This window comes from Myotis daubentonii, chromosome 17, assembly GCF_963259705.1.
Source record: "Myotis daubentonii chromosome 17, mMyoDau2.1, whole genome shotgun sequence".
Taxonomy (NCBI): Eukaryota; Metazoa; Chordata; class Mammalia; order Chiroptera; family Vespertilionidae; genus Myotis; species Myotis daubentonii.
Window position 1 is genome coordinate 12,660,183 of NC_081856.1, and position 21,292 is coordinate 12,681,474.

The 21,292-nt window shown below is 43.9% G+C and overlaps 1 protein-coding gene across 4 annotated transcripts in view; it reads right to left on the reverse strand.

The window, feature by feature from the left end:
* The window catches only part of ZFHX4 (zinc finger homeobox 4), a 185,164-nt gene that overhangs the window by 141,844 nt on the left and 22,028 nt on the right, over positions 1 to 21,292 (reverse strand). For 3 of the 4 annotated variants that reach the window (XM_059672830.1, XM_059672831.1, XM_059672832.1), the window contains exons 2-3: positions 17,753 to 20,385; positions 16,394 to 16,896 (exon numbers count right to left, since the gene is read on the reverse strand). In XM_059672830.1, the coding sequence (XP_059528813.1) occupies positions 16,394 to 16,896; positions 17,753 to 20,339 (3,090 nt within the window). In that variant the 5' untranslated portion in view covers positions 20,340 to 20,385. The remainder of the gene's footprint in view (positions 1 to 16,393; positions 16,897 to 17,752; positions 20,386 to 21,292) is intronic. The other variant, XM_059672833.1, reaches the window with a different exon arrangement.

Below are 21,292 nucleotides of genomic sequence, written 5' to 3' on the forward strand. Positions count from 1 at the left end.
GATTCTGTTACCATGAACTTGGACGCCATATTTATTTGCTTCTTTTTAGCATTAGTTGTCATTGTGGCTGCCAATGCATCTGTATTGCATGTTATAATTCGGGAGGAAAAAAAGAGTATGAGAGATCATTACAAGAAAATTTTCAAATTATAGAACATACACAGTTCTCTTTCATAAACAGTATCGAGACATATACATGTCTTTATACATACACACACACACACACACACACACACATACACGTCCATATCGAGAGAGAGAGAGAGAGAGAGAGAGAGAGAGAGAGAGAGAGAGAGAATATGCTGTTATAAAGTAAAATTCCAAAACCAAACCTCAGAATCTGCCATCCTAGAATAGCAAGAAAATGAAAAACTGCAGAATCATTACGGTGCACTACAAATGAGCACACAACCCATTGGGCATATGGAGGCAGCTCTCCTGAGACCTGTAAGATTCCTGTTCAGAAAATAGACTCTGTGTCTGCTGCCTGAGGATATCTGTGTACTAGGAGAGTGGATTTCCGCAATAGGAAGAGGCAAGCATGATTCCAAAAATGGACCAAAAAAGATAGTCCTAAAAAATTCAATCCAGGGCCCTTAGATTTTTTTCATTGACTTCTAGAATCAAAAAGTGAATTCTTGGCTTGTCAGGTCACTAAATGTCTGGACCTTCAACAAAAGAACAGCTGTTTTGCACAGAAAGATGTTCTTTATAAAGGTTTGCCATTCTTCCTACTGAAATAAGTATATCTATAAAATAAGTATATCAAAACGTCAGATTATTGTACTTAGAGCAAAACAATGAGTAAGATAGAGGACAACATTTTTGTGACTTCTGTGGACACTGTATGCAGCATTGGCTGACACGAGCAAGTGGCTCTACAGATGAGCATGTACCCAGGAACCAAGAGGTCACTGGTTTGATTCCCAGTTAGGGCACATGCCTGGGTTGTGGGCTCAAACTCCAGTGGGGGCCATGCAGGAGGCAGCCAAGTGATGACTTCCTCTCTCATCGATACTTCTATCTCTCTATCCCTTCCCCTTTTTCTCTCTCTAAAGATCAATAAAAATATATTTTTAGAAAGTCCTAGTGTGTGAAAGAAGGGGACTCACATAGGACAACAGAAGGCATGGTTTCTCTCTCTGGACACACCAGGCACAAACCTAATGAGGCTGAGCTTAATAAATCCTTACACTCACTACCTTCTGATGGAGTACTGAGATCTAAGTGACCTTCAATATCTTCCAGTCCAGTGATCCCCACCCGGCTGACTGTTGGGATCATCTCTACATGTAAGCAGTCCTGAATGCACCCCTAGAGGCTGTGCCCGTGGAATCAGCGTGTTCTACAAGTTCCAACAGGGAGCCTACTGGTCAGCTTCATCTCCTCCAGCCTGCCATACTATCTTCTGTATAAATCTCTGAACTGGACATACAGCCACGTCTAGGGTGTCTTTTCCCACAACCACTTCATGGCTCCAAAAAGTTTGAAAGTGCTAACATTCTGGTAAAATCTCAGTGGCAAATGCCTTTTCTCCATGACAGCTGCTATCTAGCAAAGTCAATGCAGCTCAGCCCCAGCAACATGTCTCAATACCTCCAAACAGGGTCTCACTCAAATTCTTTACTTTCTTCAGAGATGAGAGGAAGACTTGGATTTATACAAAGACCTCTGTTCTAAAGGCACAAACACATGCTCCAGAATTTTGAAAAAAACTGCTGTCATTCTTTGTTTACAATAGCAAATAACTAGTTGTTTGCCTAATATGTGATTACATGTTCAATGCTTGTCTCTTCCACTAAAACTATAGGATCTACTGGCACAAGGCCAGTGTCTGACTTATTTGCTGCTATATCGTTATTCCCTCGCACAGGGCCTAGCAGCATGGGCTCTCAATGAATAAATAAGTGAAATGATTAGTCAAGTAAGTAAATAAAGCACAAGAGATTAAGAGATGCAGGGCAGGTATTTCTCTGTTTGATGATTACCCTGCTTCCTGTTTATAAGAAAACTACACAAACATATATTTGCAAATTAAACAAAATGAACAGAAAACCAGCAACCTGATATATGTGTAGCTACATCAGCAATTTAAGATGAGATACTTGGTAAACTCAGAATATATTCAGCTTGTAGAACCACAGAAGTGATCACATTCAAACCACATCTCAAAGTCAGTTAAATTAAAGCTCATTTTCTAATCATAATGCAAACCAGAACCCATTTCACAGATGAAAAAATTGTGGGAGCAGCCTACAGGCCAGAGTACAATTAATGCCAGACACAGAAGCTTTGAACGTTCATTCTTCAGCTGTGAGCTGCACGGACTACTACTCATTTGCAAATTCACACTTGGCAGACTTGAAAACTGGAATTTCAAAGTGTAATACCCAATTCCTTTTCTGTGGGCAAACTTCTAAGAAAGAATGGGTATTGAAGTTGAGACACATGAAAGGATACGCAAACAGTTATTTTCTATGAGCTGTCTTTACCCCTTTTCACGTTGATGGGTATAGCTACATTCCTCTTCAAAGCCACTTCCAACTGGGGACATAAAGTTAGGAAGGGCTTTTCAGGCATGATAGTCCTAGATATAAGAGTGTAACCAAGCGCACCTCCACAATTTAAAAAGGAGCGAGCTACCCAACAATAAGAAAAGCAGAGTTACTTCTATATATGAAAAGCAACACCCGCCAAGTAGATGTGCCAACAAAACTCCAGTAATATTTTTCAAGCAGAAGAAAACTTTCAGAATACCTTTTCAAAGCTATTGTTGTAACTTATTAAGATCTACCGAACTCAGTGGAGTGCCCTCCCCCGCCCCCTGCCGCCTTCCTATCCTTCTGAGTACTAATAGATTAACTGAGGCAACGAAATGCTTGCCAAAAACCACATTAGGAGTGACAAAGGCCATTGGTCACTTTAAAACAAAAAGTGCCAAACTCTTCTTTTAAACTTTTCCTGAGTTGGAGAGATAGAGGGAGACAGAAGGGCATAGCTTTCTCTGCGTTTCTCTGAGACATCACCCACACCCTCCTACCGCACTCCACCCCCTACATATTAATACTGGGAGGATAGCAAATGTGATACCCACCTTGTCAATGCTTATTAGGCTCCTCAATGTTCAAAGACATAAGTGCTGAACTAGGCGGTCAGCCTTTGAGTTCACTGTGTCTCCGACTCAAGGAAGTGGCTCCAGACTCTTTCAGACTGAGATAATAGGGAGCTTATCATGTTTTCTTGCATAATTTCCCCTTGAAAGTTTTTCATAGCACAACAGAAAGAAGAAATTACGCTATGTTATGTTCCAACAGGGGGAACGCTGGAAGCCCGCCCCCCTGACCTCACCCTACCCCTGTCCAAAGTCTTTGTGAAGATGGGTAAGTCTCTAGAAATGGAAAACATCAAGGAACGTGCATAATTGTTTGAAGAAAATAGGATGATGGCTGCAATAGCTGTAGATGAAACATTCAGACTATTTTACCAGTGAGTAATGCAATCATAGAGTAGAAATAAATATGTTTATGTTTTATACCTACAAAAAGAAAAACTGCTTCTGAATAGCCAAGAAAAAAGCACCAAGTAACATTTCAGTTTATTCATGTCATTTTCATTACGAAAATGTGCAAATCGAGCTTGCCAACATCACATAGGTGCTAAGGTGGAGGCCAAAGAAAGAAGGCTGAAATTATACTGTGACTTGCATTATTTTTCAACAGTGGAACATCTTCATTGGTGTGAAAACAATAACCACACTCTATCAAAGTTTTTTAAGGCAGGAATCCAATTTTCCCCCAAATATTATAGGAAATCTAAATATTAACTTTCTAGATGTCACCAAGAAGTAAATATTGCTAAAAGTGTTATATAGCCTGGCCGACGTGGCTCAGTGGTTGAGCATCAACCTATGAACCAGGAGGTTAAGATTCCCGGTCAGGGCACATGCCCAGGTTGCAGGCTCAATCCCCCATAGCGGGTGTGCAGGAGGCGGCTGTTCAATGATTATCTCTCATCACTGATGTTTCTATCTCTCTCCCCCTCTCCCTTCCTCTCTGAAATCAATAAAAAAAAATTTTAAGCAAGTGTTATATAAAGTATTAAAAATATCCTTACAAACTTCTGGAATTCAGAAAAGCTGTTAATAGGAACAATCCACAAGGGAAAAGAAAGCACCAGTAAAAAATATTACATATTTTCCTTTAGAAACTGGTGAACTTTCTGAGGACGGTTGCCTCATATCCCTTTTGTTTCTGTCCTACTCACCACTGGGGTCCAGCACAGTTGCATTGTGGACAAATGAGGACAAACAAACATCTGTGTATTAATAGAGCAAAATGTGTGTCAGTAAATGTAAGTTTTAAAATATACTAATTCTTCACTCCCACAAATACAGAAAATTCAGTTCATAGGTATTTTTCAAAGAACATAGCATGAACCAAATAAATGGTTTACATTCTGACATAAAAAAAAAGAACTAAAATCTACACACTGTTATCAATGACTTCTCGAATTGGTAGCCCTCACCATCCCCGCCAGAGGTTCACCATTCCTTCCTTCTTCCTCTCTCAGGGGGTACCTGTGCTTCCCAAAGGTCAACGAGTATAGTTTTACAGTGGGGCCTTGACTTACGAGTTTACTTCATTCCGAGACCGAGCTCGTTAACTCAAATTACTCTATCAACTCAATGCAAAAAATCGGCTGAGAGACAGCTGGTATCTCAAAAAACTCGTTAGTCGGGATACTCGTAAGTCACTGTACTCTTATTTCTACCCCCTTCTGCCACTCAGAAGAGCTTCCTTTCCAGGTATCCCTTCCCTTCTCAATGCAGTATCGTCAGTCACTATGACAGTATCTCTTTTAAGACTGTGGTTGCTGGAACCAGTCTACCTAAGTTCAAATCCTGATTCAGTTGCTACTGTTACCAGCTATGTGACCATAAAGAAGTTAAATAAGCTTTCATTGCCTTAGTTTCCCCATCTTCAAAATGGGCATGATAAGAGTACCTACCTAATAGGGATATTCTTAGAATTAAATGTTATTATATTTAAAGAACTTAGATTATCTGCCATCTAGTAACTGCTCAATAAATATTAGGACTATTAATGTTCTCACTGAAATTGTAGCCAGAGTGAAGCGGAAATGAATAAGGAGTCATGGGAACGTGATAAAACTGTGTAATATTCCTTAAAGAAAAAGGCAGAAGGAGTTGCCAAGGGACAAAATAAGAACACTTAATGTGCTCCCACAATTAGTGAGGCCATTTGCTTTTTGGAGAACCTGTCAGTTTTCCTGAATCATATCCTGTTCCCTGAACCTTTGATTAGTCATGTGTACATTCAGAGCTGATTTCTGTGCTTGTTGACGAGTCTTGCACAACATCATCAAAGGTTTATTATCTCTAGGGACTGAGAACACTTACAGTGTGCAGGAAGGGAGTCCTGTGATCTACTTTAAAACAAAACGAGTGGCATTAATGATTAACTCATAATTTTCATCAATTTTTAAAAATAAGTCTTTATATACTATATTCTCTCTCTCTCTCTCTCTAACACACACACACACACACACACACACACACACACACACACAATTTGTTCCAGGGTTGGAACAAAATAAATACAGGTAGGTCTCCCTGGATGAGTACTGAAAACATCACTGTAACGATGCCATTCTGCTTTTTAAATCAACTAACACATGGGACCTGAATAGATCCACATCCTTCTACACCCGACAAATAATCAAATGGTTCACTTTTTGGAAAAGTGTTAGCATGCATTAAAAAAAGAACATAAATTTCAATGTACTTCTGTATCAATGATTTTCCAATAAATTATCAATTTCTACAAGAAGGAATAAAATGAACTAGCGCATGCTACAGGAACTTATAAGTACATATTATACCTGAGAGTCTCTTTTGAAACATATTATCTAGATAAATGTTGAAAAAATTAAGCAATTGGAAAGACAGTTTTGCATTTATGACTTTAAGATGCTAATTCTATCTGTGTTAAGAATGAATACTCTAAAAACAAAATAATTATTCATAAAGCCCACCTTAATTCTCTTAAAGAATTAAGAGAGCCAAAGACTGTATTTCTCTGGGAATAAAAAGCTATTTATGTTTTCCTCTTGGACCTATTTTAAGGAATTTGGTTATGAGGCTAGAGAGTCTCTTCTCAGGGAACACTCATCATGGAAAAATCCAAGTGCGTTTTTTTAATTACTTAATCTGCTAATAAAAATGATAATAAACCAGAAAAAAAAAAACACAAAACAAAAATCAGAACTTGCTGTTAGCCAAATTATTTCTCAAAAGGCATTGTGGGCGGAGCCTCCGTAGAAAAGTTGTGATCGTCTCCCACAGTAAATAGGAGAGAGTGTGCTCCCTTCCAAAGTATTGGCCAATATCAGTTTACCCGATAAAACAACTGCTGAAAACACATTCTGATGTTCGCGGAATTCCCACTTTGGCGTGTTCCTCTTATTTCAGAGAACACTCTATTTGGTGTAAAAATGTGAATTATTCGTTCCCCTGGCCCCCAGGTCTGATGTCACCTACTCTGTCCCGTGGCGCTAAGTGCTGACTATATGTGCAGTTTAAGGAAAAGACCGTGTAAACCGACTCTCTTTCAGGGGTTATGGCAATTAGACTTGCTACCTGATTTCCCACAGTTGAACAACGAATGATTTTAGGCCCTCGGGACACATGCTAGTGTTGTTCTCAGGCCTGCCAAACGGATGGTTAGAAAGATTTAAAGTCTTTGAAAGACACGGCACAGTATAATTATCACAATGTCCTTGCATGCTTCACACACGCCAGCGATGGGCTTGGAGCTTCTCTACTGAGAACACTCCTGTCATTTCAAAGGTAAGACTATTCTTACTTCCCAATCAAACCACGTTTCATTCATGAGTGTGGCCGATTGCAGCAGTGACAACGATGGGCAATGTTTTGCATGATCAGGTAGCCAGCGTCTGGAAGGCAAGACTTGCCCAAACATCTTGAAGTGAAGTCAATGTAAATAGTTCTAACAAGATCTGGGGCTCTCCACAGGACAAGTTAGCAAGACTCTGAGAAGAGGGAGGAAGGCGGTGTGTTAGAAACATATGGTCGGTAGGAAGTTTCTGGAAACTTTCACCTAAAGGGACCCAACGTAAAAGTGAAAGATAAAAGTAAAAAGATAATAATAGCTCTCGCCGATGTGGCTCAGTTGGTTAGGCATCATCCAGTGTGCGCCGAAAAGGTTGCTGGTTCGATTCTCAGTCAGGGTATATGCCCGGGTTTTGGGCTCCATCCCTGGTCAGGGGCGTGCAGGAGGCAGCTGATCATTGTTTCTCTCTCACTGATGTTTCCATCTCTCCCTTTCCCTTACTTTCTTCTCTAAAAACAATAAAAATATTTAAATAGTAAGAATTCACAACAAAATAGTTTTCTATTAAATTCTCTAGTAACTATCAATTGACTAGTGTTTCCTCTAGTCATTATAAGGATGCCAGGAAAAGGGAAGATAGGCTCCGGGTCTGGGCAGAGACCAGGCCATGCGTGGGTTGTGTGTGGAGTAAGTTAAATGCAGAGGGAGGCGCATTCCCGCCCTCAGGCCAGCGGGGTACCATTTAGTACATGACTGCTGAAGTACCCTGGTGACCTGCGTGAAGGACTGCAGCTTCCGAAGGTGCTTAACTGGCAAGCAGCGAGGCTCCGGTGTAGAAGTGATATTCTATTAGTCCTTTCAATTTCATAAACCAAGCACCCCCAAATGCCAGTGAAAGGAAGCTCCTTTCAAGTAAAAGAATTCTGTTGTGACAGGAAATATGCAGGTGACAATTTTAATCAGCAGTTTCTCCTTCCGGCTTGTAGACGGTCCAACAAGTCTAAGTTCATCATTCCAGTGGGCGGCAGTCATGGATGGAAACCCGTCAGGCCAGCTCTTAGGGTGCATGGCACCCGCAGCATCTTTAAGGGAACGTGCTAACTTGAACGAATAAAAGTGGGCTCCAGAATGATTCAGCCTTAGAGGAAAAGCCTGCCTCTGCACCTCCCGGCCTTCCCCTTCCTTTCCCACCCCCTGGTCTTCCCTTCTTCAAGTACAACAGAAAGTGTTTCCATTAGCAGAGCCTCAGAATGTAGGCTGGGGTGTGGAGTGAGAAGGGAGCCCAGGCAGGCTCCAGCACAGGCTCTATGAGGACTTCAGCAAGGCCTTTGGCTCTGAATCTGGCTCCTCATATGTGCAAATGGGAATGACAACATATAACCATTCAAAGAGGAAAGAATGTAATGCATACAGAACGCTTAGCTTATTATGACTGTCACTATAGGTTCTCTCTTCAAAAAGTAGCAGCATTTTAAAAGGTGATAAATGGATAAGTCAATTACCAATATGCCTTCACTGTTGACAGACGGGCATCAGGAGGAGGAATATTTTGGGTAAGATTCTTGTTGCTATCTCATAAATCATATATAGTCAGTCAGTAGCCAACTCTGACTATCAATGAGGCTCTTCTTGACACAGGACACATAATCATAGCCTTAAAAAATCTATCTTTTAAAAGTTTAAAAGCTTTCTTCCCAAACCAGAGTTAAGTGATACAGCTGAACCTGTCAATAGCTCATTTCTTTCCACCTCAGCTCTGCATTGCACTAATTTTATCAGCAGATATCCAGACACAAAGAAATCTTCAACTCTAACTTTCCTCTACACCAATCCTTAAAAATTGCTTAATGGGAAAATATAACCCTAACATTTATTCCTTAAGCAACAAGGTGAGAGAAATGTACATTCTATGCTACCTAATATTTCCAAAAAAGAAAAGTTCTAGGAAAATCTGAATCAATAATTATTGAGAGTATGGTCACAGTAGACTTTGCCATATATACATTCAATATTGTAAGTTTTATAATCAAGCCCGCAAAAGTACTTTTCCTTAAAATAAGAAAGCTAAAGCATTAGTAAAGATGGCAAAACCAAGTAAATTCAAATGTTGCCATACACAATTTTTATTATCAGGGATAATACCAGCACAGGTCATTATAAAAATTGTTCTTTAAGCAGAATTCTCACTGACAGTATTATAAACGGAATGTATAAAAGATTCTCCAAGTGTCAAACTAAATGAGCAGTTCTACAAGGTGGATGACTGAAGTTTTAATCTGACACATTTTGCATTCTTAATTAAGTGGTTTTCTTCTTCATTTTCTAGGCAATGCATCAGTAGCATCATCCTTGTGCATGAAAAATGATGTACATGTTCCAACTGATAGAAAAGCTCTACTACGCTGTCCTCACATTCCCACCATAACGGATCAATAACATCTTGCCTTGCAAGAGGGTAGTGATAGTAAGCTACAGGTGACAATGTTCTACATCTACTGGTGACCTAAGAGAGCAGGTACACTCAGCCCTGGCACAGACCAACCACTGGTGAAAAAGGCACAGGTGCTTTGATGGCTGGTATATGGATTCAACCTTTGATTCTATCCATGTCCCTGACACATGGGAAGTGCAGTGAGTTAGGAAGCATCGTCTTAGAGAACCTGGCTTACATCCTACCACCTGAACAGGACATAGCACCCACACAAGCAATGTTTTAAAACCTGGGGCATAGTAAGTGCTCAATAAATGTTTCTGTGTTGATTAGAAGTAAAACTTGGGCTAGCATTCGAGCATTCTGCAAGTAGAACCTTGACCTTGTGCTTATAACCCACACCACACTCCAACTAGGCTGCAAATCTATATTATAGACGTTTTCTTGGGGGTGTGTGGGGGCTGGGCCTCCGTTGTTGATCTTCTCTTGAATAAATCATATCATCATAAGCCTTCATGCAATACACTGATAATTTGGGGAAAAGTGCTGTCTAAGGCTTGAATTATCGGAATAATGAACAAATCTCCACGTCTAATTGAACTCAGCCCGAGCACAGGCTCAGACTCACAGCAAACCCGGGGAAGCATTTGCAGTAGAACGCGGGCAGGCCAGATGTTCTGGAAGCAGAACGCGGTCATTATGCACATGCCAGCTCCTCCTCCCTCCACCCCAGGCCAAGACCCTTTCAGCAGCACGAGGCCTGGCTAACATATGCCTCTGGCTGCATCCCCGCGTGGCATCCCGGGACCCACTCGAACATTTCAGCAATTTTCAACAAGCTCCACTGACAGGGACCATTAAACTGAAGCCAAAGACACACGCAGGGAGGACACGCTAATTATGAGATAACACCTTGGTCCACATGACCCAAACGACCCCCGGGTGGGTGACCCACAGGCCATTTACCACTTTTGGTGAAACCATACCTACACGTCACAGGCCATAGCACGGGCTCAAGTTAGATAGGACCCATCTCATAGATCCTAAAGTACGAGGTGATGTGGTCTCTAAGCGTAGGGAATGGTAGTGCCAATTTTTTACCGCATTTCTGCAGTGGGGAATCGTGTGTGTGTGTGTGTGTGTGTGTGTGTGTGTGTGTGTTTCTGTCTGCCTGTGTGTGTTCCAAAGGAGAGAAACGCAGAAAGCTCTTAGGTGGGGCACTGCCCTCCCTAAACCCCATCCTGACATAATCACTGCACCCCACACACCTAGGAATTCACCAGAGGAAGCAGCCCCTTTGAAATGAAATGCTCCCTGGGCCAGACCTGAAAGTCACTTACACCTTTGGATGTGCTATGTGGCTTTTATCAAAAGACTTCCTTCCCCTTAATTAAAGGAGCACTAGTTTTCTTGGGGGAATTAGACATGTAATCTTGCAACAGGGAGTACTTCCCTGGAGAGAAGTGATAAAGTAGTAAGGGTCTCAGAAAACCAGAGAAGAGCACAGTAGTGCTCTAGGGACAGTTGCCCTCTGGGTAGGGAAAGACACGTTGAAAATAAAATAAGCGGCTTCCAATGACACACTTTACTCTCTGTAGATTTTTGTCTGGGTGTGTTAGCAATTTCACACACTGAGTATCATTTTCTCTATTCTCATATGGATGTAAAAAGTTACTAATGCCTGGTCTAAAGTAATCCTTCTAGGAATTGCTATCTCTCTCTCTCTCTCTATCATCTCTCTATCTATTCATCCTTCTACCTACCTCTATCTATTTATCTTTCATCTATCTATCTATCTATCTATCTATCTATCTATCTATCTATCCATCCATCCTTCTATCTATCATCTAGCTATCCATCCATCCATTTTTTCTATATCTGTCTGTCTGTCTATCTATCTATATATATCTATCTTTCTATCTCTCTATCATATATTTGGATAAACAGATTTGGGGTCACTTTTTTACTAGTGAAATCCAGAGAGGGATTGGGCTCATCATGCAGACTTTCCTGCCCTGGAAATGCAGTGAGAAGTCCCTGTTTGTGCTGGAGTCACTGTGTCAGAACACGTGGCTGCGCCTCAGCAAATGTCAAGCTTAAAAACAGAAGTAGACGTAGTCGATAGGGCTGGCCAATGACACTGCGAGCTGAGAGCATGGGTGATTTATTAGTTGCTATCAGCTAACCAGCTCCTCTGTATTTGATCTGTGTATTTATTCGTCCTCGGTATTATGCAAGCATGTGTTGTTCTATTATGGAAACTGTTTTCTCAACCTCTGCCTTGGTTTTTTACATGAGAATACAATAAAATAACTTGAATTGTGATTACTTTTTTAAATAAATCCTGCAACTGGAATTGAATTTCACACTGCATTTCAACCTTGAAAGGAACATAAATCTGAAACTAATATAAAAAGTGCACAATTTTCCACATTCAGGTTTACATTTTAGCAACAGAAAAGAATAACTTTTGTTTATCTCTGAAAACAGCTTTCTTCATCTAAACAAATGAGTAGAATCGGTTTGAGAAAAACCTGTTTTGGTTTCTCAGATACACACACACATTCCAATTTCCTCCGGCACAATGACTTTTATGCAAATGCATCCCACACAATCTCCTGACCTCTTTTACCATCACACTGGGACAATGACAGTTCCATAATTGCAATGGTACATATCTGGTGTATTTGATTTTAAATTGCAAAGTTGGACTCTGGCCTATTGAAAAGAAAATCCTTGTGATTCTTTGTTAATTCCAAACCGATCAGATTATTATTTCCTACCAGAAAAAAAAAAAGAAGAAGAAGAAAAGAAAAGAAAAAGGTAGGTGAGGTTAATTATTCCATTTTTATTTCCTTGCCACACACTTTTGCCAGCGTGGCTCCTTGCAGTCTTCGCTGTGACCCTCCCCCACACCTGGATTTTAGTTCTTAACCCGGATCCTTTCATCCGTAACATGGATAATGAGAAAACTCCAAAAATGTTCCTTGGGGGAATGTTACACTGAAAGTTACCTAGGACCCGGCCCCACGTGTGTTTCTCTGCTCACCATGGAGACAAGAGATTCATTGACTGCTCTCAGCCAATTGGAAACCCAAATACGAAAACAGCATTATGGAATTCAGACAGACTATTCTGCTTCACTTCTAGCAGATGCAGGCCGGAAAAAAAGCCAGGACAATTCAGCTTTTGACTTTGAACCAGTAAAGCTGTGAACACCTCACTTACAAATACATATCATATCCTAAGAGCAGTGCCAGTGCAGGTGTGGGGAGTCCCGCAGAGGAGGCGGGGCGGGGCGGGGGTGGGGTGGGGGGTTCGCAATCAGCTGGCCAGGAACCTCTGGGCAATTCTGAGCCAAGAAAAAGCGAAAATGGAAATCGGAAATATCGCCCACGTCTTACTTGTTCCTTCTCACCTTGAATGTCTACTGCTAAATGGTTTTTCATTGTATCTTTTTATTGGACTTTTTCAAAAAAAAGTTTGGGATCTTTTCAAGGGAAGACCAAATTGCAATGCATTTTAAAGGGGTTTCTTGAAAACATTTTCCAGTTTATTCATTAGTCCACTGTTCATCCTACAAATATTTATTGAAGACTGACTGTGTAAATATCAACTTACAAAAATTTGTAGAGTTGCGATGCAAAGGCATGGAATTAGAGGAATAGGATCAGCTGTAATAAAGTGGTTAGCTGAGAAACACTGTTCTTGCAGTAGATACAGAAATGGATATGGCCACAGATACAGCCCCTTTTTACCTTGCAACACTGATTGTAGCTCTCCAGGCATTTAGTGCTAACCTCACTTTAAATACACTTTCACACACTAAGAGAAGATTAAGAGCAAGCTGCAGTTTCATTTTATTGTTTTAATTTCCCAGGCCAATTTTGCTTCATCATGAAAATTTCTGGGGGGAAATCAACACAGCACTTCAGAAATTCTTGCTTGAAGAAATGAGTAAGATTTTCTTAAAAAAACTTCTTTTTGGAAAAAAAAAGGTTCTCAGGAAAATAATACTGCCAGAGAAATGAATACAGCTTTGCTTGTTTTTGTAGCCATCGTTAGCAATAGACATGAAGGTATTCTTTTTTTAGAGTCCATATGGAAAGATCATCAACACATTCTGCCTCTGGGTTCTTTGCCAAAATACCATAACCCACAAGCCTTCTACCTTAAACATAAAAGGAAAGGTGTTGTTCTGGTCAAATAAAGAAATAATTTTTACTAGCATACGTCTAATGTTAAAGCTGCCTAAATCCTGCCAAATACATTAAAACAACATCTGTAAAACAGATTTTCATTAAATTGATCAGTTTAAAGTTAAGCAGCTAGGCAGATGATGCTTTTATGCTCACCCTTAACCTTTAACCTTTAACCTCCTTTAACTGGAATGAGGACACACACTTCTTTTTTAGGTAATACAGCAAGAGGTAGCCTATTCAAATCAAACTGACACGTTTAAAGTGTTGTCAATCAATATGTTGTCAATAACAAGAAAAGCTTAATTCTCACAGCTCTGCATTTGTCTTATAACTGCTACTTGTCACTTTCCCATAAAGTCTAACTAATTCCTGAAGCAGAATGATGCAAATTAAGCTCTTAATGAAAATAAATTTTATGTAGGAGATTATTGTCTAGTCATTAACTCAGAAACTATTTTAAGTCTAATTTTAATATTTTAGCCAAATTACAAACCATCATTTTTTTCCAGGCCCTGGCCAATTTGTTAGCTTCTCATTTAAAAGCAATTAATGTTACTTATGAAGCAATTTTATTTTGCTCACACAAGCTGACCAAGCTTGCTGAAATCCCCATTACTGCACTTGAAAAGCCTCTCTCTCTATCTGATCCACACTGTCTTTGGCCTTTGTAACTCGTTTTAGAAATGGCATCCTCAACACATTGCTATTCTGGGGGACTTGTGCAGTTACCAGAAATAAGGAATGCCCCTTGAAGGATGATGCAAAAAATATAGTTCAATGGCCCCATATCAAACTGCAACAGCTCAAATATTTCTCTGTTCAATCTTCTTTTAATTCAAGGTAAGTTTGTTCAAAGTGTGTTTGTTTGGTTGCTGACCACTTTAGACACTACAGTATTAGGGAACTTGGGTATTTAAGAGATAAACAAATAAAGAAGAGTTGGGGGAAATTTTTGTATATGACATAACATTTTAAAGGTAAGAGGACAAATATACCCTTTGGTTCTGACACTGAAAGTTCTCTCTGCTTGAAAGCCCTCTTTATAAACAAGGGTTTATCTCCTTGCGTTGTTAGCCATTCAAAGACAATATCCAACTCTCCCTTCAAAGGAACTTCCAGACCAGCTCTGGCACCCAGCAAATTGCTCTGCAGACAGTGAGGGATGTCAATTCCCACCCGTGGAATGAATGGAAAAACTTAAAACACACATGTCTACATAATCACCAAACAATTAGGTTAAATCACCTTTCCTGATACAATAAACCATGCCGCTCTACCTCTCTGGAGCTTCCCACATGAGATTAATAAAACAGAAAAATTTGTACATTTATGTCTTCTTTTTACAACATGTTCATTTCAAGTGTTAGAGGGGCTGCGTGAATATAAACCCAGTTCATGAATATTCTATCTAGCTCCCAGGGTTGAGATCTATTATTTATACAAACTTAATGTTTGTTTGTTTGTTTTTTCTCTCCTCGGTATTCTAAAAGTTTTAATAGGTCAGGTAGCAACAGGGGAAAAAAGTTGACAATTGAACGGTTGTCAACCATTGCTGTAAAATCTATGAATTATAATACAATTAATTCGTTGGATTATATTTTCAATACCATCAACTTAGAAGCTTTCCAGCTTATATCAAAGCCTGAACTCCCCTCAAACCCAAATCTAATGCTTTCATTATTGATCCGCGGAGCGCCAGCATCACAGGAACAATGTTACAAATGCTCCCACCACGTCTTCCGGATTTTATGCTCCGTTCATCAATCTAGAATTGGAACTTCAAGAAACAACCTCAACAAACAGCGCCAGGCCAACCCAAATAAATAATTCCTGCACGCGCTCTAGACCACCGTCTGTTCTGCTCCTCCTGTGTTTATAGTTTGAATCAGTATTAGACAAGCCATAGGTGTTACAATCACTGGTTGACTCCTGATAGTATAGTTACCCCTGATTTCTAGTATAAATCAATAGATAACACTTGCAAAATGGATTTTGTAATCATATTTAGAGCTTGTTACAATGACAAATGGTTTGCAATATTTTCTGAATTTTAATGTCCTCTAGACAAAAGAAGTTCTTAATAAGTTACCCAGTTATTCATCATAGAAATGAATCTGTTCCACGTGTTACATGAACCAAGACAATCAAGCCAAACCAGTCCACCAGCTGCCCCAAACAAATTAACCAGTCATCAGGCTCCACAAAAAGTCAAGACAAGTTGTGCAATCAATGGTGTTCCTCACTTGCATGTATTCATTACATCAGCATCAGATAAAAGTATTATTTGCCTTTGAATGAACATTTGTAACCCTGCCACATCCACTGAGGGGATAAAAACATTACTAGCTGGGAAAAATCATGCAAAACAACAACAGTGTTAAGAAGACTTTCAGCTGATGCTAAGGGAGAGCGCGTTTACACAATACTACTAGGCACTTAAAAGAAAAAGCAAAAATGCGCACACAGAGTCACCTTGTCACCAAACAAAAGGTGACACGAGGCAGCACTATTTTTGTCCTCTGCCCCCATAACCATTCACACTTGGCCATGAGTGGTACACTATGCTTTTTTTTAAAAAAACAACAATCAATAACACAGCATTGTTTTGCATATGAAAATACTCAGAAAAGCTATTTTCTTTGGGAGAAACCAGTAAAGCAATCCATGCCACTGTGATAGATAGAACAGGGACGTACGGCCAATCTTTCAAATAAATTCTCCCCTTGCTAGATCTCAACGTAACATGTATTACCATTCAGCAGACACTGTGTCCCTTGCCCCGCTTTTTTTTTTTTTTCTTAACTTGCAGACTTGTGCTCCAAGCTCTGAAACAGTTAATTCCCCGCCCCCCCAACCCCTGTGTCAAGGGAGAGGGATGTCGGCCTTACCTTGTAGAGCTTCAGGGCCGCCTCGTGCCTGTGATTGGTGGTGTGCAGGCGTAACTTATCCACACTGTTGGTGTAGTAGTCGCAGGCGTTGCATTTCAGGTGGACGGGGTTGCCAATGGCGATGCACTTGAGCCTCCACTCGTTGGTTTTGCCTCCTTCTTTAATGTGAGCCACCAGCTGGTACTTCTGCATGTGTTTGTCGGTCTTGCAGTGGAGCTGGAAGTTGGCTTTGAGCTGCGTGTTGTAGTTACAGAGCTTGCACTGGTAGATATCTCCAATTACAGCCCGCCACTCCTCTTCAGGGAGAGCGCGCTCGCTGCTCACATGCACGCTCAGGGCCTCCAGGCTGTCGGAGGTGAATTTGTTGCACACAGCACACTGGAATAGCTTCAGTGCCGGGTCACTGATATAAGGTGACAGCTCTCCTGCAGTAAGGAGGGACAGGTCATCACCCATTAGCTGACCACTGGCAAGCCGGATTTCAGGCGGCAGCTCATTATTTACTACAGGAAGAAAAAAATTAAGAGGAAAAATAGACACTAGAAAACACAGCACACACAAAGGAATCTGTAAAACAAAAGTCTTGACCGGGAATGTGCTTTCTCTAGAGCTTAAACCCATAAAAAGCTGTAATAGGATTGAATCGGGATCAATTACAATCATCCCTTTCAACTTCTAAATGCCCTCACCAGATAGCTTTAATTACTCCTACTGGGCATGATGTCATTCTGAAATTTGTATTTTCGAGGGCAAGGGAGGTGATCGATACCATAACAAACAGCCACGTGCTGGCGATGGAAGAGCCTAGATAAACTTACATAAGCACTAATTGCTATTTCGCAATTTGTCTGAAGCCTGATGAGATCTGGCTAATACTGTAGGCGCGCCGGGAATCTCTTGCCAAATACCCGGGATAAGGTAACGGTATGACTGTTAGCAGTTTAATTACCTTCCGTCACAGACACGGAAATAGTTTTCACTAATATTTCATTAAAAATAACGGTCTACCCTTTAGAAGCACAAGTTTGATATTTGAGGGAATAACTGCCAAAATCAAAGCTATAAACCTTGCAAGGGTTACAGCTAATAATGGCAGGCAACTCAGGCACATGCGCGTTTGTTCACCGAGCTGCTGGATGAAGACAAAGTTTGCTAACTCCTCTCGGGCAGCCCTGGACCCCTTAACGGCTTCCTCTATGGAGTTAATTCAGGTTTGAAGTGAAGCCAAGTGGTCTGATTATCAGCTGAGAGAGAAATGTCCCCGATGCGTCTGCACTCACCACTTCATCTGGGTGCATCCCACCAACTCAGCATGTGATGCGGAGCTAACGGGACTGGAGAAAGGCAGTAACTACTAACCGAGTCCGGGGGCCAGGGCAGCCGCCGTGGCCGGGTCCAGCTGGAAGGGGCTGAGCATCAGCTGGGGGTCGGCCGGGTTCTCCAGCTTCATCCCGGTCAGGCCGATGTTCTGGGCCAGGTAGTACTGATAGAGCTCGGCCTCGGCCGGGGCCAGGCCCAGGTGCAGGTTATGCTGGATCTGCTTCATGTTCTGCTGCAAGAGCATCATGTTGTGCATGTGCTTTTCGCTGGTCATGTGAATCCGGAGGTTCCTGGCCACGTTGGTTTCGTAGTCACACACCTCGCAGCGCCAGGTGGGTTTCTGCTTGGGTTTGGACGGGGAGGGCGTCCCGCAGCCGCTGAGGCTGGCGTTGGGGGCGGGCGCGGCGTGGCCGAACACCTGCTCGCCGCTGCCGTTCTGCAGGTTCTGCACGTTGTTCAGGTGCTTGTCCGACTGCATGTGGATGCTGAGGTTGCCTTTGGTCGTGGTCGAGTAGTTACACACCTCGCAGCGGAAGGGCTTGTAGCCGCACGTGTAGCTCTCGCCCCGGGCGAGCCGGGGGTGCGGCTGGCCGGTCTTACAGTACACGCACGAGCCGCCGGGCTCGGGGTGCTTCTCCTTCATGTGGGCCTCCAGGGTCTGCTGGTATTTGTAGTGCCAGTTGCACTTGGGACACTTGAGGGTCTTGCAGGAGTTCCTGGAGTGCATCATGGTCATGTGGCCGCCCAGAGACCGCGAGGACCCCAACACCGTGTCGCACTTGGGACACTCGATGCCGCTGCCGGGGGAGCCGTCCCCTCCGGGCCCCGGGGTGCCGGGCGCGCTGGGCGCGAAGCCGTGCTGGTGGGGGGGCGCCGCGCTGTCCTCGTCGCCCCGGCCCGGGTCGCCGGGGTGGGCGGCCGCGGCGCCCTCTTTGCTGGCACCTGCTTCCGCCGAGTCCTTGGCACCCAGGCCGTAGGGATGGGCCCGGACGGCCGCCGCTGGCTTCTTCTTCTCCGGGTCGTCGGGGCCCAGCGCGGAGGAGGACGGCGGGCCCTTGTCGATGAATTTGAGCACGCTGGAGGATAAAGGAGAAATGCTTTGGTTTAAGAGAGGGAAATCTTTGCTCCCAATGCCATCGGTGAGTTCGCCTAACCCTTCCTCGTCGTCCAGGTCGTTGGAGTAGGCGTCCTCCTCGTCCTCGTCGCCGCCCGCCTCGGGGGGCTCGCGTTTGACGGGGCACTCGCCGCCCGGGGGCCCCGCGGGGCTGCCCTGGGGCCGTTCACAGTTGGTCTCTGGGTCTTTGCCCTCGGACATCTTGCCGGACTCCGACGATGGGTGGCTGAGGGAGACAGAGGTAATCGGGGTGTTCACGACGAGACTAGACAGCCCCCCCAGGTTCACGTCCGCCTTTGGCATCGGGGTGACCCCCAGCGGCTGCTCCGCGGGACCGGCCGCCAGGCCCGGGCCGCCTTGCAGGAAGGCGAAGCCGGCCGGCAGCGCGTCGCCGTTGTCCACGTGGAAGGCGCTCCAGAGGCCGCGGAAGGCCGGGTCGGGGCCCATGAGGTTCGTAGTAGAAAAACGGGGATACACGGAAGTGGGTTTTTTTGGTTCCAGAAAGCTGATGAGAGGTTCTTTGTCTTTGCCGATCCCCTGTATGATGGCGGAGACGCACTTGTTGGCGAGCAGCTTCTGCTCCTCGTCGTTGAGGGTCATCCGGTGGTCGTGCACCGCGTGGGTGGCGAAGGACCGGACGTAGCCGAAGGACAGCTTGCACAGGAAGCACATGAGCACGGGCTTCCTCTTGCCGTCGCTCACGCAGCCGTCAAACCGGGACAAGTCCACGTTGCTGGGGACATCTTTGGACACGCAGGAGTTTTTGGCCGAGCCGTCACTGGTGAGATAGTCTTTCTCTCGCTTGTGCCGGAGATCGTAGACACGGAAGCTGTGCAGCACAGGCCCGACGCCTGCGAGCGCTGAGGTATTTGGGAAAGCCGGGTCGGCTGTCAAGGGTTTCCCGAGGGATGAAGCGATATGGAACGTGTTGATGATCTGCGGGTAGAAGGGCAGCGGGGCGGCGGCGGCGGCGGCCGGCTCGCCCTGGTCCCCGGCCGCGGCCAGCGAGTCCAGCAGCCGGGCCGCCGAGAAGAGCTGGCCCGCGGCCCCCGGCGGGGCGGCCGGCCCGCGCTCCTTGGAGTCCTCGATGATGTAGGCCGAGCCGTCGGGCTGGTAAACGATCTCCCCCGTGAGGTTCTCCACGTCGCTGTCCTCCAGCTCGCTGGCCTCGCTCTCGTTGTCGTCCCGCAGGACGGGCAGGCGGGCGTTGGGGCAGTGGTGCTCCATGTACTTCTGTAAACTGGGGAAGGCGGCGGCACATTCGTGGCAGGGGATCTCCTTGGCCACGGCCACCTGCGCGGCCGCATGCTCGCCGCCCGGGCCCAGCGCGCCGTCCTGGGCGCGCGGCTCCGGGGCGCTCAGGTTGCCATCGGCGGAGCTGCTTTCCCTGTCAGGCTCCATGCCTGCCCCTGTCTCTGGCACCTCATTATCCAGTTGTGTCGCTGCGCACAGCTTTGACGTGCTCTGCCCATTTTCCTGCCTTGAGATAGGAGGGGAGTCACAGGTTTCCATGGCAATCGCTACATGGGGATCTCATTTCATCCAGCCTGTCAGGGACCTGGGTAAAAAATAAGGTGAGAGAAGGCATTTTTATTAAATAATGACACCGCTCACTAATAGCCCATCACTAATTTACGGCAGCTGTAAACTTGACTATCTGCAAAGGTGAGGGGGGGGGGGGGTGTCGCTAAAACCAGCGCACCTATCTATCACGCACAGACTTTGTGTCAATGGAGCAAAATCATGCGGAGAGCTATCACAGGCGGGCCTCCACACCCTAGGTGTTTCTGAAGTCGCCATGGGCATTCATCATAAATCTGAAATTCATATCAGTGATCCGTACTTTTTTCATTCCCCTTTCCTGAAAATGTCTATAATCGACGTAAAGGCTTTAAAAGCCCCTTGTCCGTGACAGACACGGAAATGGCTTTCACCTACGAAGGCAGGAATAAAAAGAACAATGCAAATAACTTGTAATTTTTTAATATTTACCTTTTACTTTCTCAGGGGGGATGAGTAGGGAAGGGAGACCAACCATAAAGGAACCTTAAAATGAGAAATATTACAGTCCTAGGCAGCGCCGACCACACTCTGCTCTGGCTTTCATTTTGCCAGTAAATCAGCTTACTACAAATCTTCCCTGTGCAAAAGCTCTCAGCAGGTATCTGGCTGGCCCTGATTAAGCACCAATCACAATTCTTCCCCACACTTCAGTCACCTCAATGGGCAGCAGAACAGAAATTAATATTTACTGCAGCCAGGCCTATCATCCTAGGGGACGATCACATTCACTCCTTTTTTTTTTTTTTTCCCCACTGCAATACGTAATGAACACCATTTCAAATACCATTTTGATGTTATCAATCCTGGTGAGTTGCCCATCTCTCAACTATTGCCTCAATCAGCATCTCCCCTGGCTTAACAAATCATACGCAAGCACGACTGATGAAAATCCTTCCATCATT